The sequence below is a fragment of the Mandrillus leucophaeus genome, unplaced genomic scaffold (assembly GCF_000951045.1).
Source record: "Mandrillus leucophaeus isolate KB7577 unplaced genomic scaffold, Mleu.le_1.0 Scaffold228, whole genome shotgun sequence".
Taxonomy (NCBI): Eukaryota; Metazoa; Chordata; class Mammalia; order Primates; family Cercopithecidae; genus Mandrillus; species Mandrillus leucophaeus.
The window spans coordinates 177,651-191,020 of NW_012102343.1; the positions used below are offsets into that span (position 1 = coordinate 177,651).

Sequence of the window (13,370 nt, forward strand, 5' to 3'; positions counted from 1 at the left end):
CAACATGATGAAACCCCGTTTCTACTAAAAATACAAAAATTAGCTGGGTGTGGTGGCACACGCCTGTAGTTCCAGCTACTCAGTAGGTTCAGTTGCTTGAACCTGGGAGGCGGAGGTTGCAGGAGGCGGAGATCATGCCACTGCACTCTAGCCTGGGCGACAGAGACAGACTCCGTCTTAAAAAAAAAAAAAAAAAAGAAAATGATTCTCAGGAATTCCTTGAATGATGAGAAGGGGGCAGTACAAAGTTCTGCAAAGGGGGAGGAGTAGGGAATTCCAGATTTATGGCAAATATAACAAAGGGTCAGGTGCTTGGACTGAGGGAGGATAACTTGCTCCTTTACTTATTAGTTACTTAACCTGACTTAGTACTTAACTGGTTTAACTTTGGTTTCCTCATTGGTAAAATGGTAATAATAGTAACAGGGCTGTTTTGAAAATTAAATCATGTAGGCAAAAAATCATATAAGGCATTATCCAACTCAAACTAAGCATTATATAAATGATAGTAATCCTGGTGTTAGAGAAAATTTAGAAGTAGGGGATAAACAAGATTAAAATGTACATATAAATCCTCTACTCATTTATTGAATTTTTGGGAACTCATTTTGGTGAGAAAAATCACACTTGTTACAAGGAGTTCACAGACCCTAGAATCAAGAGAGCTAAAACTAATTAATATACATGTATTTTAAATTTTTAAGACAAGGTATCAGTCTGTCACCCAGGCTGGAGTGCAGTGGTGTGATCAAGGCTCGCTGCAGCCTACTGAGCAGCTGAGAGACTACCAGCAAGCATCACCACACCTGGCTAATTTCATTTTATTTTCTATTTTTTGAAGAAACGCGGTTTCACCACGTTGCCCAGGCTGGTCTCGAACTCCTGACTCAAGCAATCCACCTGCCTGTGCCTCCCAAAGGTCTGAGATTACAGGCGTGAGCCACCGGGCCCAGCCCCAAAACTAATTTAATATTGCAGGGTTTCTTTTCTATTTTGAATGAGTGTTTCTTTTAAATCAGGTTCTAGATTACCTTTATTTTATACTACTACCTTTTGTCTATTTGAGCATTTTATTTTTCATCATTTGGTTTAAGTCATTACAAAAGGCATTGAAGATCTGTCTGCCTGTCCATGACAGATAAAAGACTTTAGCTCCTGTCTGAAAATGTTTGCAAAGTAGTATAATTCTCCTAGTCCTTCCTGAAGCTTTCCCAAAGAAGCAAAAACATTCAGACATAGAGCTACCAGGAGCTCCAACCTGTTCGATCACTATTCCCTTGCTCACCAACCTCGTCATCTTTCAGCTACTCCATGCGTGACTTGTGCTGAGCTATTAGCTCTCACGTGAATACAAGCAATTCTTATACCTGCCTTATTCACATGATCTTTCTTAGGGTCTTAAGTCCCTGAGGATCCGAAGCTGTCCTAAGTATACACTTTGCTCAACCCAGTCCAGCACAAAAGGAGACAACTAACAATGAATAAAATTGAGAAATCAGCCTACTCTGGGTAATCTTGGAGGAATTTGGTATTCTTTGTGAAATAAAAGAGGCGCAAAGGGGCCCAGGATCAGGGTCCGGGGACAGGCGTTTTATTTCAGCACTGCCCCTAATCAGCTGAAAGGTAGGTGATCCAATCACATCAGCTCTCCGAGACTCAGTTTCCCGTCTATACAACAAGGAGTAGGCTTGACGGTCCCTCTCTCACTATGATTTCCCAATCGAGGTTGAGGGAGAAATCCACAAAACTAATACAGCTTCTTCAAGGACTGCTAAATGTGAACTCGCCGGTCAAGGTTGCAAGATTTGCTTTTTGGGTCAAGGCAGTAGGGGCGGCCACAGGGAACCAATCTCGGTTAAGTTATTAACGCACTTTATCCAGACTAGTAACTCTCCCCTGACGTGCTGCATATCCCCTGCTTCTCCCGGAAACGTGGGGCGCCCGGGAATCTTCCCTAAGCTTCCAAACCCCGCCCCTGGGAGGGGAGGGGGCGCGGAGCCGGGCCCAGCCGCGCGCCTGCGTACTGCGGTCGGAGGGCCGCGGCCTGGGGGCGAGCTGGGGTCGTGGAGTACAGCATCTTTCCGGCAAATCACGCGAGATTTCGTTTACCCGGGCTCCACTACGGTCAGTGACGCGCGAGCGGCCGCCGCGACTGTGGCTCCTGAAGCTGCTTCGGGCCTCAGCGGGGAGGGAGGAGACTCAACCAGGGTGACTTCCAGGCGTCCTCCCGGATCTACCGGGGACACTGGCGTTATTGCCCAGAACACTGAGAAGCGGAAGCTTCTTTTTGAAGCAGGTTTTGGGGTGTTTCTTTGAATTCTTGGGGGAAAGCAACCTGAGGTTTTGACGTAATTGTGTTTGAGGTGCCTCTGGAACTTTCATTTAACATAGATTAGTTGAGCACCTACCATGTGCCGGGCTTAGGGGATTGGACTCACATTTGTGTGTGTGTGTGTGTGTGACGGAGTCTCGCTCTGTCGCCCAGGTTGGAGTGCAGTGGCTTGATCTCGGCTCACTGCAGACTCCGTCTCCCGGATTCAAGCGATTCTCCTGTTTCAGCCTCCCGAGTAGCTGGGATTACAGGTGCCTGCCACCACGCCCGGATAATTTTTTGTTGTTTTTGGTAGAGACGAGGTTTCACCGTGTTAGCCAGGATGGTCTTCATCTCCTGACCTCGTGATCTGCCCGCCTCGGCCTCCCAAAGTGCTGGGATTACAGGCGTGAGACACCGCGCCCGGCCTGGAGTCACATCATTGAAGAAAGCAGATGAGTCCTTATCCTCTTAGCGCTGACGATCTGGGCAGTTAGTTTGAAATTCTGGGCCAGAGACGCAAATTATTATCAATTTCCATATAAAGTGGTTGGTAGCAGGAGCCATAGGGCTCAGTGAGGTCACTGAGAAAGGGAAGAGCCAGATAGCAATTCCCACATGCAAGACTTCGGGAGGGGAAGGAGGAGACCAGAAAACCGGAAGGGGAGGAGAAGACTGGCAGAGAGATCCAGAAAGACATGTGATTTGTTTGTTTTTTGATACAAAGTCTCACTCTTTCCCAGGCTGGAGTGCAGTGGTTGGACCTCGGCTCACTGCAACCTCAATCTCCAGCCTCAGCCTACGGTGTAGCTGGGACTACAGGCGCCCACCACCACACCTAACTAATTTTTGTATTTTAGTAGAGTGGGGTTTTGCCATGGTGGCCAGACTGGTCTCAAATTCCTGGCCTCAAGTGATCCTCCCACCTCAGCCTCCCAAAGTGCTGGAATTACAGGTGTGAGCCACGGCGTTGGGCCCGGAAAGACATGTTTTATAACAAGGTGTGGTCAACAGAGTTGCTAGTGGCAGAAAAATTGCACGAAATAAGGGTATTAAAAGGTATTAAGAAGCTAATGTGATTGAAATAGTAGGTGCCGCGTTGGAGTAGGGGTTCTAGCGTTATTACAAGTTTTGCGACCTTGAGCGAATTATTCAATCTTTCTGTGCCTCTTTTTTTTTTTTTTTTTTCCTCTTTTCTCTTTTTTTTTTTTTTGAGACGGAGTTTTGCTCTCGTCACTCAGGCTGGAGTGCAATGGCATGATCTCGGCTCACTGCAACTTCCACCTCCCGGTTTCAAGTGATTCTCCAGCCTCAGCCTCCAGAGTAGCTGGGATTACAGGTGCCTGCCACCACGCCGGGCTAATTTTTGTATTTTTAGTAGAGGTGGGGTTTTGCCATGTTGTCCAAGCTGGTCTCCAACTCCTGACCTCAGGTGGTCCGTCCACCTCAGCCTCCCAAAGTGCTGGGATTACAGGCTTGAACCACCATACCCGGCCCCTTTTCTCATCTATAAAATTGAGAGGATGATATTACCAACCTCACAGTTTTTTGGGGATGGGGGTAGGGGAGGTGGTTTAAACAGGCTAATCAATGAGTCTTTGCTCAGTTCCTGGCGTTTAGGAATATTAAGGAAACAGGTTGACAGAAGGGACTTTTTCCAAGTTCCTACCTGGTTAGAACCAGGACAAGTACGCTGTTCTTCCTAGTTAAATGATCTTTCTCTTTTCCAGGCTGCAAGGTAAACACTCAACACACTCTTTATCATCACATGAGAGCAAATTCATCTGTTATTATTTTGGAATATTAGCACCAAGTAGGAATAGCATCCCAGGCAAATAGGATTTGCTGAGTTTTTTTCCCCTACTTGGGATGAATTTAGCAATCTACCCTTCTTTCAGATCTTGGAACTTGGTGTGTCTTATTTTAGCTGTTAATTTTATGACTAAATCCAGTTATCCATGTTTTATTTTTATTATTTGTTTATTTTTTTGAGACGAAGTTTCGCTCTTGTCCCCTAGGCTTGAGTGTAATGGCTCAGTTTTGGCTCACTGCAACCTCCACCTCCCAGGTTCAAGCTATTCTCCTGCCTCAGCCTCCCGAGTAGCTGGGATTACAGGCGCCCACCACCACGCCCGGTTAATTTTTGTATTTTTAGTAGGGCGGAGTTTCACCATGTTGGCCAGGCTGGTCTCAAACTCCTGACCTCAAGTGATCCACCTGCCTCAGCCTCCCAAAGTGCTAGGATTCCAAGTGTGAGCCACCGTGCACAGCCAAGTTATCTATATTGTAAATGTGTGTTTTTTGGGTACTGTGGAGGGATATCATACAATTATCCTGTATTAATTGTAGTATTTGACACTTGAAAAGTTTCTAATTTAATACAGAGTGGGAGAACTTTAATAGTATATTTTTCATGCTGATAAGCAGTGGACAAATCTATAATATACATATTAATATTTTAAAGAAATAAAGCATACCATTGACAGTAATTAGATAAGAGGGCAAATATGACATTTCATTTGGAAAGACTACTTTGAAAATTTAGCCATTATGGTTCTATTACTACTTAAGGACTCTTAGACCCACTTAATTTGGAAAACTTTGGCTTTTTAATCCTTATATAATTGACACATATAGTGATACTGTAGAAAGTTTTCTTTTTAAAACACGTGTAGTCCTACATGGCATTATGGACCTCTTGGTGTGATGAATGGATGTGGCACCACCCTTAAAGATTCTTGCCTAAAAAATTGAACCTGAAGTAATCAAGCCTCTGGATGTAACTAGCAGTCATAGATAAGGGAAGGAGATAGAAGAGACATTTCCTTTTTTCTTTAAAAGCTAGTCATTTACCTTGTGATGGTAAATGACACCATGAGGAAGCAGTCAAAGAACATTCTACAGACAAAGTAATGAAACAAATCAAGGGCATGAAATAGGGAAGGGAGACTCAAACTGTAGTATATGGACCTTGAATTCTGATTTTAATGAACCAAATGTAAAAAGACATCCTTGAAACATCAGGAGATTTGAATACGCACTAGGCATTAGATGATGATAAGGAATTACTTGTACTATTACTTCTATTAGGTGTAATAATGACATAGTGTTTATGTTTAAATCTGTGATGGCTGGGTTTTGCTTCAAGGGGGAGTTGGAAAATGTAATCTTTTAGCTGGGCAACATAGCGTCCAGTAGGAGAGGATAGTCACTGAGGGCAACTAGCTGTTCTGTAACAACCAGTGAGATTATACAATCATTTGCCACATGATGATGGTTCAAACAATGACAGACGATGAGCCTCCCATAACATAATGCAACTGAAAAATTCCTCTTGCCTGGTGATGTCATAGTCATCAGAACATTATAGTGCAATTACTTTATTTATTTATTTATTTATTTATTTATTTATTTATACATACAGGGTCTCACTCTGTCACCCAGACTGGAGTGCAGTGGCGCAATCTTGGCTCACCACAACCTGTGCCTCCTGAGTTCAAGCGATTCTCCTGCCTCAGCCTCTCGAGTAGCTGGGATTACAGAAGTGCACCACCATGCCCAACTGATTTTTGTATGTTTAGTAGAGACAGGGTTTCACCATGTTGGCCAGGCTGGTTGTGAACTCCTGACCTCAAATGATCCACCTGCCTCAGCCTCCCAAAGTGCTGGGATTACAGGCATGAGCCACCATGCCTGGAGTATTACTTTATTTTTTAAGAAATTTAGTAGGGCCAAGTGCGGTGGCTTATGCCTATAGTTCCAGCACTTTGAGAGGCCGAGGCGGGTGGATCATGAGGTCAGGAGTTCGAGACCAGCCTGACCAACATGGTGAAACCCCGTCTCTACTAAAAATACAAAAATTAGCCAGGAATGGTGGCATGCGCCTGTAATCCCAGCTACTCGGGAGGCTGAGGCAGGAGAATCGCTTGAACCTGGGAGGCGGAGGCTGTCTCTTATACACATCTAACCCCGTCTCTACTAAAAATACAAAAATTAGCCAGGAATGGTGGCATGTGCCTGTAATCCCAGCTACTCGGGAGGCTGAGGCAGGAGAATCGCTTGAACCTGGGAGGCGGAGGTGCAGTGAGCTGAGATTGCGTCACTGCACTCCAGCCTGTGCAACAGAGCAAGACTCCGTTTCAAAAAAAAAAGAAAAGAAATTTAGTGTAGTCTGAGTGTATAGTGTTAATAAAGTCTAAGTAGCCTACAGTAATGTCCTAGGCTTTCACATTCCCTTACCACTCACTCACTGACTCATCCAGAGGAACTTCTAATCTGGTAGGCTCCATTCATGGTAAGGTGCCCTATATAAGTATACCATTAAAAAAATTTTTTGTTGTTGTTTTTTTAGGGACGGAGTCCCACTCTGTCACCCAGGCTGGAGTGCAGTGGCGCGATCTTGGCTCACTGCAATCTCTGCCTCCAGGGTATAAGCGATTCTCCTGCCTCAGCCTCCCAAGTAGCTGGGACTACAGGCGTGCACCACCTACCCACCGGCTAAGTTTTTTTTTATTTTTGGTAGACACAGGGTTTCATCATGTTAGCTAGGCTGGTCTGGAACTCCTGACCTCAGGTGAACTGCCTACCTTGGCCTCCCAAAGTGCTGGGATTACAAGGGTGAGCCACCGCGCCCAGCCCATTTTTAAATCTTTTACCCCATATTTTTACTGTACTTTTTCTATGTTTAGATACACAAATACTTACCATTGTGTTCCACTTGTCTGCAGCGTTCAGTACAGCAATATGCCATATAGGTTTGTACCCTGGAAGTTATAGGCTAAACCATGTAGCCTAGGTGTCTAGTGTCATCTGTAGCATGTAGGTTTGTGTAAGTACACTTTGATGTTCACACAATGATGAAATCACCTAATGTCACATTTCTCGGCATGTATCCCAGTAGTCAAGCTGTACAAAGCACTCACAACAGTGCTTGGCACATAGTAACACTAAGGGCTTGATTTTCTAATTTTCACTGGTGGATAAAGTAAGCAAAGTGATTTTCAACAAGTCAGATAGTGCTAGTACTGGAACTTCTTTTGCTTCCTTCATTAGCTCAAATTGTAAATCCAGAATAAACTGGCCAGATGTAGTGGCTCACGCCTGTAATCCCAGCACTTTGGGAGGCTGAGATGGGAGGATCACTTGAGCCCAGGAATTCAAGACCAGCCTGAGCAACATAGCAAGACCTCATCTCAAAAAATAAAACAAAACAGAATGAACTGATCCTTTACTTATTGGCCATATTGTGATATGGAATTTCCTCTAAGGTAAGGATTTTTAAATTCCTTTGATATGTTACTTTTATTGTTAGCTAAACTATAAAGGAATTTCGGTTTTTTTTTTTTTTTTTTTTTTTTTTTAATTCACCACTGATAAGAAGGCAAAGGAATTTCTATTTTGATAAACAAATAGAAGAGCCTTTGGAAATTTGGTTACGTGGCTGGGCTTGGTGGCTCACGCCTGTAATCCCAGCACTTTGTGAGGCTGAGGCAGGCAGATCACTTGAGGTCAGGAGTTCAAGACCAGCCTAGCCAACATGGTGAAACCCCGTCTCTACTAAAAATACAAAAAAAAATTAGCAAGGCATCGTGGTGTACGCCTGTAATCCCAGCTACTTGGGAGGCTGAGGCAGGAGAATCGCTTGAACCGAGGAAGCAGAGGTTGTGGTGAGCTGAGATCCTGAGATTGCGCCACGGCACTCCAGCCTGGGTGACAGAGTGAGACTCCATCCCCGACTCCAAGAAAAAAAAAAAAAAAATTTGATTACATGTCAATTAAGCAGTTAGTGTTTTTTTTTGTTTTTTTTTTTTTTTTTGAGATGGAGTCTCGCTCTGTTGCCCAGACTGGAGTGCAGTGGCGGGATCTCAGCTCACTGCAAGCTCCGCCTCCCAGGTTCACGCCATTTTCCTGCCTCAGCCTCTGGAGTAGCTGGGACTACAGGCGCCTGCCACCACGCCCAGCTAATTTTTTTGTAATTTTAGTAGAGACAGGGTTTCACCGTGTTAGGCAGGATGGTCTCGAACTCCTGACCTCGTGATCCACCCGCCTTGGCCTCCCAAATTGCTGGGATTATAGGCGTGAGCCACCGTGCCCAGCCGCAGTAAGTGTTTTTATTTTGCCACTAGATTAACTGCTAGCTCTGGAGGAATATATCATGTTGTTTGTTTTGTTTTTTTCTTGTCTTTATTTAAAAACAAGTCAAGTGCAGTACTGAGAAGGAGGAAAGAGTAGAACAAAGGGGTCTGACCTGTTACTGACTGTGAATAATCAGTTGAGATAACTCACTACCTTTGGACCAGCCTTGTGGTGTTTTCTTTTAATCGAGCCATAGGAGGCTTATTCATGATGGTGTGCTTGAAGATGAGAATTATCTGATACCAAAAACATTTTGCCCCACTTGGGCCGGCTGCAGTGGCTCATGCCTATAATCCCAGGCAGGCAGATCGCGAGGTCAGGAGATCGAGACCATCCTGGCTAACACGGTGAAATCCCCTCTCTACTAAAAATACAAAAAAATTAGCCGGGCACGGTGGCGGGCGCCTGCAGTCCCAGCTACTCAGGAGGCTGAGGCAGGAGAATGTCGTGAACCCGGGAGGCAGAGCTTGCAGTGAGCAGAGATCACACCACTGCACTCCAGCCTGGGCAACAGAGCGAGATTCTGTCTTCAAAATAAATAAATAAACAAACAAACATTTTGCCCCACTTAATCTTCAGTGAACTTGTTCCTATTAGTTAAAAATTCTAACTAGATTTAGTCTTTCTTCATGTATTTGCTTTAGGAGGCCAACTGACAGGAGAGTTTATCTTTTTGGATCCTAAATGTGATTTTTCTCCCCTTCATTGGGAAACACAAATGGACTTCTTTTTTATTTTTAAATTGTTGAATACTTCAATTCTTATTTGTGATTTAAAATTTTTTCTATTTATAGGAGTATTTTATACAGAAATCTTGTGAAACCACTGCCCAACCAGAGCGATGATTGTTCAAAGAGTGGTACTGAATTCTCGACCTGGTATGTATTTGTGATGAATGAACAGCTGTGATCTTTGATAATTACTAATGCAAATGGAGGAATAAAAACTAATGTGATGTTCATGTGGTAAATTAAGGTAGTAAGATATTAACACTAGTAGAGATATTAGAAGAAACTCTTTAAATGATGTGATAGTTTTCAAGTGTTAGCTTATCAAGGCCATTTTTAAACAGTGTACTGGTTTTTCAAGTAGTAACTTATCCAGGCATTTGTTGATGAAATAAAGTTATTTTGGAATTGTAACATTTGAAAGGTTACATTACAAATATACGTGGCTTTTATTTCTTTAGAGTATGCTATTATTGGTCTTAAAATTTGCTTTTCTTTTTTATGTGAAATGTACTAACTTATATCAGTGCTGACATGTAAACTGCATCATAAAAACAGGTATGGAAAGAACTTGAGAGATTTGGATCACTGCTGCCCACTTGGGGAAGTCACTTAACTTTTCTGAACTCAATTTTAGTAAAATGAGCAGTTAGATTAAGATCTTTATGTACTATTCCCACCTTATAAATGTAATAATTCTATGAAGAGTAAATATGCATTAAACATATCTGAAGATGAGTACCTTCTACTGGTAACCTTTCCTTCTTACAAATTTTTCTCATACCTCAGATTTTCTAATTTCCTACTTCCCATTTTTTCAGACTTTATTATTATTGCTTTTATATTCGTTTAAGTTTCTATAATGATGATCTTTTCTTACAAATTTTTCTCATGCCTCAAATTTTTTAATTTTTTAATTTCCTAATTTTTCAGACTTTATTATTGTTACTCTTGTATTCCTTTAAGTTTCTATTTGCTTCTTAAAATGAGGAAGGAAAGTTTAGTCGCACTCCATCCTGGGTGACAGAGTAAGACCCTGTCTCTAAAAAAAAAAAGAAATACGTACTGAGTCATTTCTATAGTTACAGAAGAATTACAAAACAATATAGATTTACTTGTGCCTGTTTTTTTTTTTTTTTTTTTTTTTTTTTTTTGAGACAGAGTCTCGCTCTGTCATCCAGGCTGGAATGCAGTGGCACGATTTCGGCTCACTGCAACTTCCACCTCCCGGGTTCAAGCAATTCCTCTGCCTCAGCCTCCCAAGTAGCTGGTACTACAGGTGTGCACCACCATGCCTGGATAATTTTGTACTTTTGGTAGAGTCAGGGTTTCACCATGTTGACCAGGCTGGTCTCAAACTCCTGACCTCGTGATCCACCTGTGCTGGGATTACAGGTGTGAGCCACCACGCCTGGCCCCTTGTGCCTGTTTTAAAAGGAAGTACTCTGAATCCTAGAGTGACCCTTTAATAAGTATATCCCACCACTTTGGGAGGCCAAGGTGGGCAGATCAAGAGGTCAGGAATTCGAGACCAGCCTGGTCAGCATGGTGAAACCCCATCTCTACCAACAATACAAAACAGTAGCCAGGCATGGTGGTGCGCACCTGTAATCCCAGCTACTCGGGAGGCTGAGTCAGGAGAATCACTTGAACCCAGGAGGTAGAAGTTGCAGTAAACCGAGCTCGTGCCACTGCATTCTAGCCTGGGCGATAGAGCAAGACTCTGTCTCAAATAATAATAATAATAATAAATAGTAAAGTAGCTTTTTTTTAAGTTTATATTTTTGCCTAATATTTTAGGAAAAAATGGTAATCCAGTGGCAGAGAATTTCCGAATGGAAGAAGTCTGTTTACCAGATAATATTAATGAAGGACAAGTGCAAGTTAGAACTCTTTATCTTTCTGTGGATCCTTACATGGTAAGAATCAGGATGTTGTAACTTGGTGAAAAATAACTTTATTTTATTATTTTTTGTGTTGTTGTATCTGAATTTTATTGTGCAGTCCCTCCTTATAGATTAGTAAATATTTGAGCAGTTATATATTGATACTTTTTAATTATAGATTGTCTTCGTTTTTATTCACTAGTGTAATAAGGAATGTTGTAGAGGGGACAGATAATAGTAGCACATGTATGTGATTCAGGTGCTTTCAAATGTTCAGATTACTTCCTAGGAGTAAATAAAGCTTGAAGATAGTAAAATAGGATTGCAAATTCAGTAAATAAAGCTTGAAGATGGTAAAATGAGATTGCACATTCTTTCAGATCCACTTTATAAGAGAGGCTATGTATGAGATCTTTATTTATTTCTAGTTGACCTCCTTTTCTTTACTTTTTCTTGTTTTTAAGAGATGAGGTCTAGCTATGTTGCCCAGGCTGGTCTCAGTTTTGCTGGGCTCAGGCAATCCTCTAACCTTGGCCTCCTTGAAGTGCTGGGATTACAGGCATGAGCCACTGTGCTCAGCCCTGTATTTGATCTCTTTTTGAAAGGAACAGACTCACTTATGCTACTTCTAGATAAAGAAGATTTATTGAAAACGCACATATTGCCGAAGACTGCAGATAAGAAGCCATTAGGCACAGGGACTTTGGCTCTATGAGCTGGTGTCTTGCTTTACTTTTCCCAGAGGTCATACAGTCTCTTCTTTACTTCTAACTTTTTCCTATGGCCATGAAAAGCACAGCTCTATATGTCAGTTTACCCCCTGCTATTAAGAGTCTCGGCTGGGCATGGTGGCTCTTGCCTGTAATCCTAGCACTTTGGGAGGCCAGGGCAGGATTGCTTGAGCCCAGGAGTTCAAGACCAGCCTGGACAAGAGAGTGAGACCCCATACCTACAAAAAATTAAAAATTTATACAGGTGTGGTGGCCTGTGCCTGTAGTCCTAGCTACTTGAGAGGCTGATGTGGGCGGATCGCTTGAGCCTGGGAGATTGAGGCTACATTGAGCCATGATTGCGCCACTGCCCTTCTGTTCGGGTGATGGAGCAAGACCCTGTCTTAAAAGTCTCAGTGCTTGGAATCAGATTGCTGCAGTAGGGAAATTGGCCGCTGTCACCTAGGCTGGAGTACAACACAGCAAGACTATGTTGTAGGTTGTCTATTCTCTTGATGGTATCCATTGAAGCACAATAGTCCTATATTTTCTGCTAAGAGTTTTATAGTTTTGCTCTAACATTTAAGTCAGTAACACATTTTGGGTTAAACTTTGTGTATGAGTATGAGGAAGGAGTCTGTATTAATCAAGATTCTTTAGAGAGACAGAAACACAAACACACACATAGGCATGCACCCACAGACATGCACACACATGTATATGAGAGGGGACTTGTAAGAGGAATTGGCTCATGAGATTATGGAAGCTGAGAGTTCCCATGATAGACTGTCTGCAAACTGGAGAATCAGAGAAGCTGGTAGCATGGCTCAGTCCAAGCTGGAAGGCCCAACAACCAAGGAAGCCATTGGTATACTTGTCAGTCCCAAGGCCTGAGAGCCTGGGTAGCCATGGGTGCAGTCTCAGAGTCCAAAGGCTGAAGAACCTGGAGTTCTCATGTCAGAGGGCAGGAGCAGAAGGGTGTCCTGCTTTGCAGGAGAGAGAGAGAATTTGTCCTTCACCTGCCTTTTTGTTCCATCTGGGCTCCTGTTGAATGGATGGTGCCCACCCACACTGAGGGCAGATCTTTGCCACATAGTCCACAGACTCACATGCTAGTTACCTCTGAAAACACCCTCAAGGACATACCCAGAAACAATGCTTCACAAGCCATCTAGGCATCCCTCTATCCTGTCAAGGTGATACCTAAAATTATCCATCACAGGGCCCAACTCATTCTTGTTTGCAATCTTAAACTCCCTGGACTCAAGTGATTCTCCTGTCTCAGACTCTCAAGTAACTGGGACGATAGGTGCAAGCCCACCACACCTGACCTAACTTCATTTTTTTTGCAAGTGAATATACAGTCATGTTAGCACTTTTTGTTTTTTTGAGAGACCAGAAATATGTGACCACGAAGTGACATGAACCAGCACTGTTTGTTGAAAAGATAATTCTTTCCTCGTTGGTTTGTCTTAGTACTCTTGTGGAAAACCAATTGACTATAAATGTGAGGGTTTATTTCTGGACTTTCAACTCTATTCTATCAATCTGTGTATCTGTCATGCTAGTACCTCGCTCTCTTAATTACCGTCGCTTTGTA

General features: G+C 42.9%; 1 protein-coding gene across 1 annotated transcript in view; it reads left to right on the forward strand.

Annotated features, from left to right (window-relative positions):
- Positions 1-2,006: 2,006 nt before the first annotated feature.
- Positions 2,007-13,370, forward strand: part of PTGR2 (prostaglandin reductase 2) — a 40,739-nt gene continuing 29,375 nt past the window's right edge. The window contains exons 1-3 of the mRNA XM_011981504.1: positions 2,007-2,124; positions 9,241-9,324; positions 10,975-11,093. Of these exons, the coding sequence (XP_011836894.1) occupies positions 9,288-9,324; positions 10,975-11,093 (156 nt within the window). The 5' untranslated portion in view covers positions 2,007-2,124; positions 9,241-9,287. The remainder of the gene's footprint in view (positions 2,125-9,240; positions 9,325-10,974; positions 11,094-13,370) is intronic.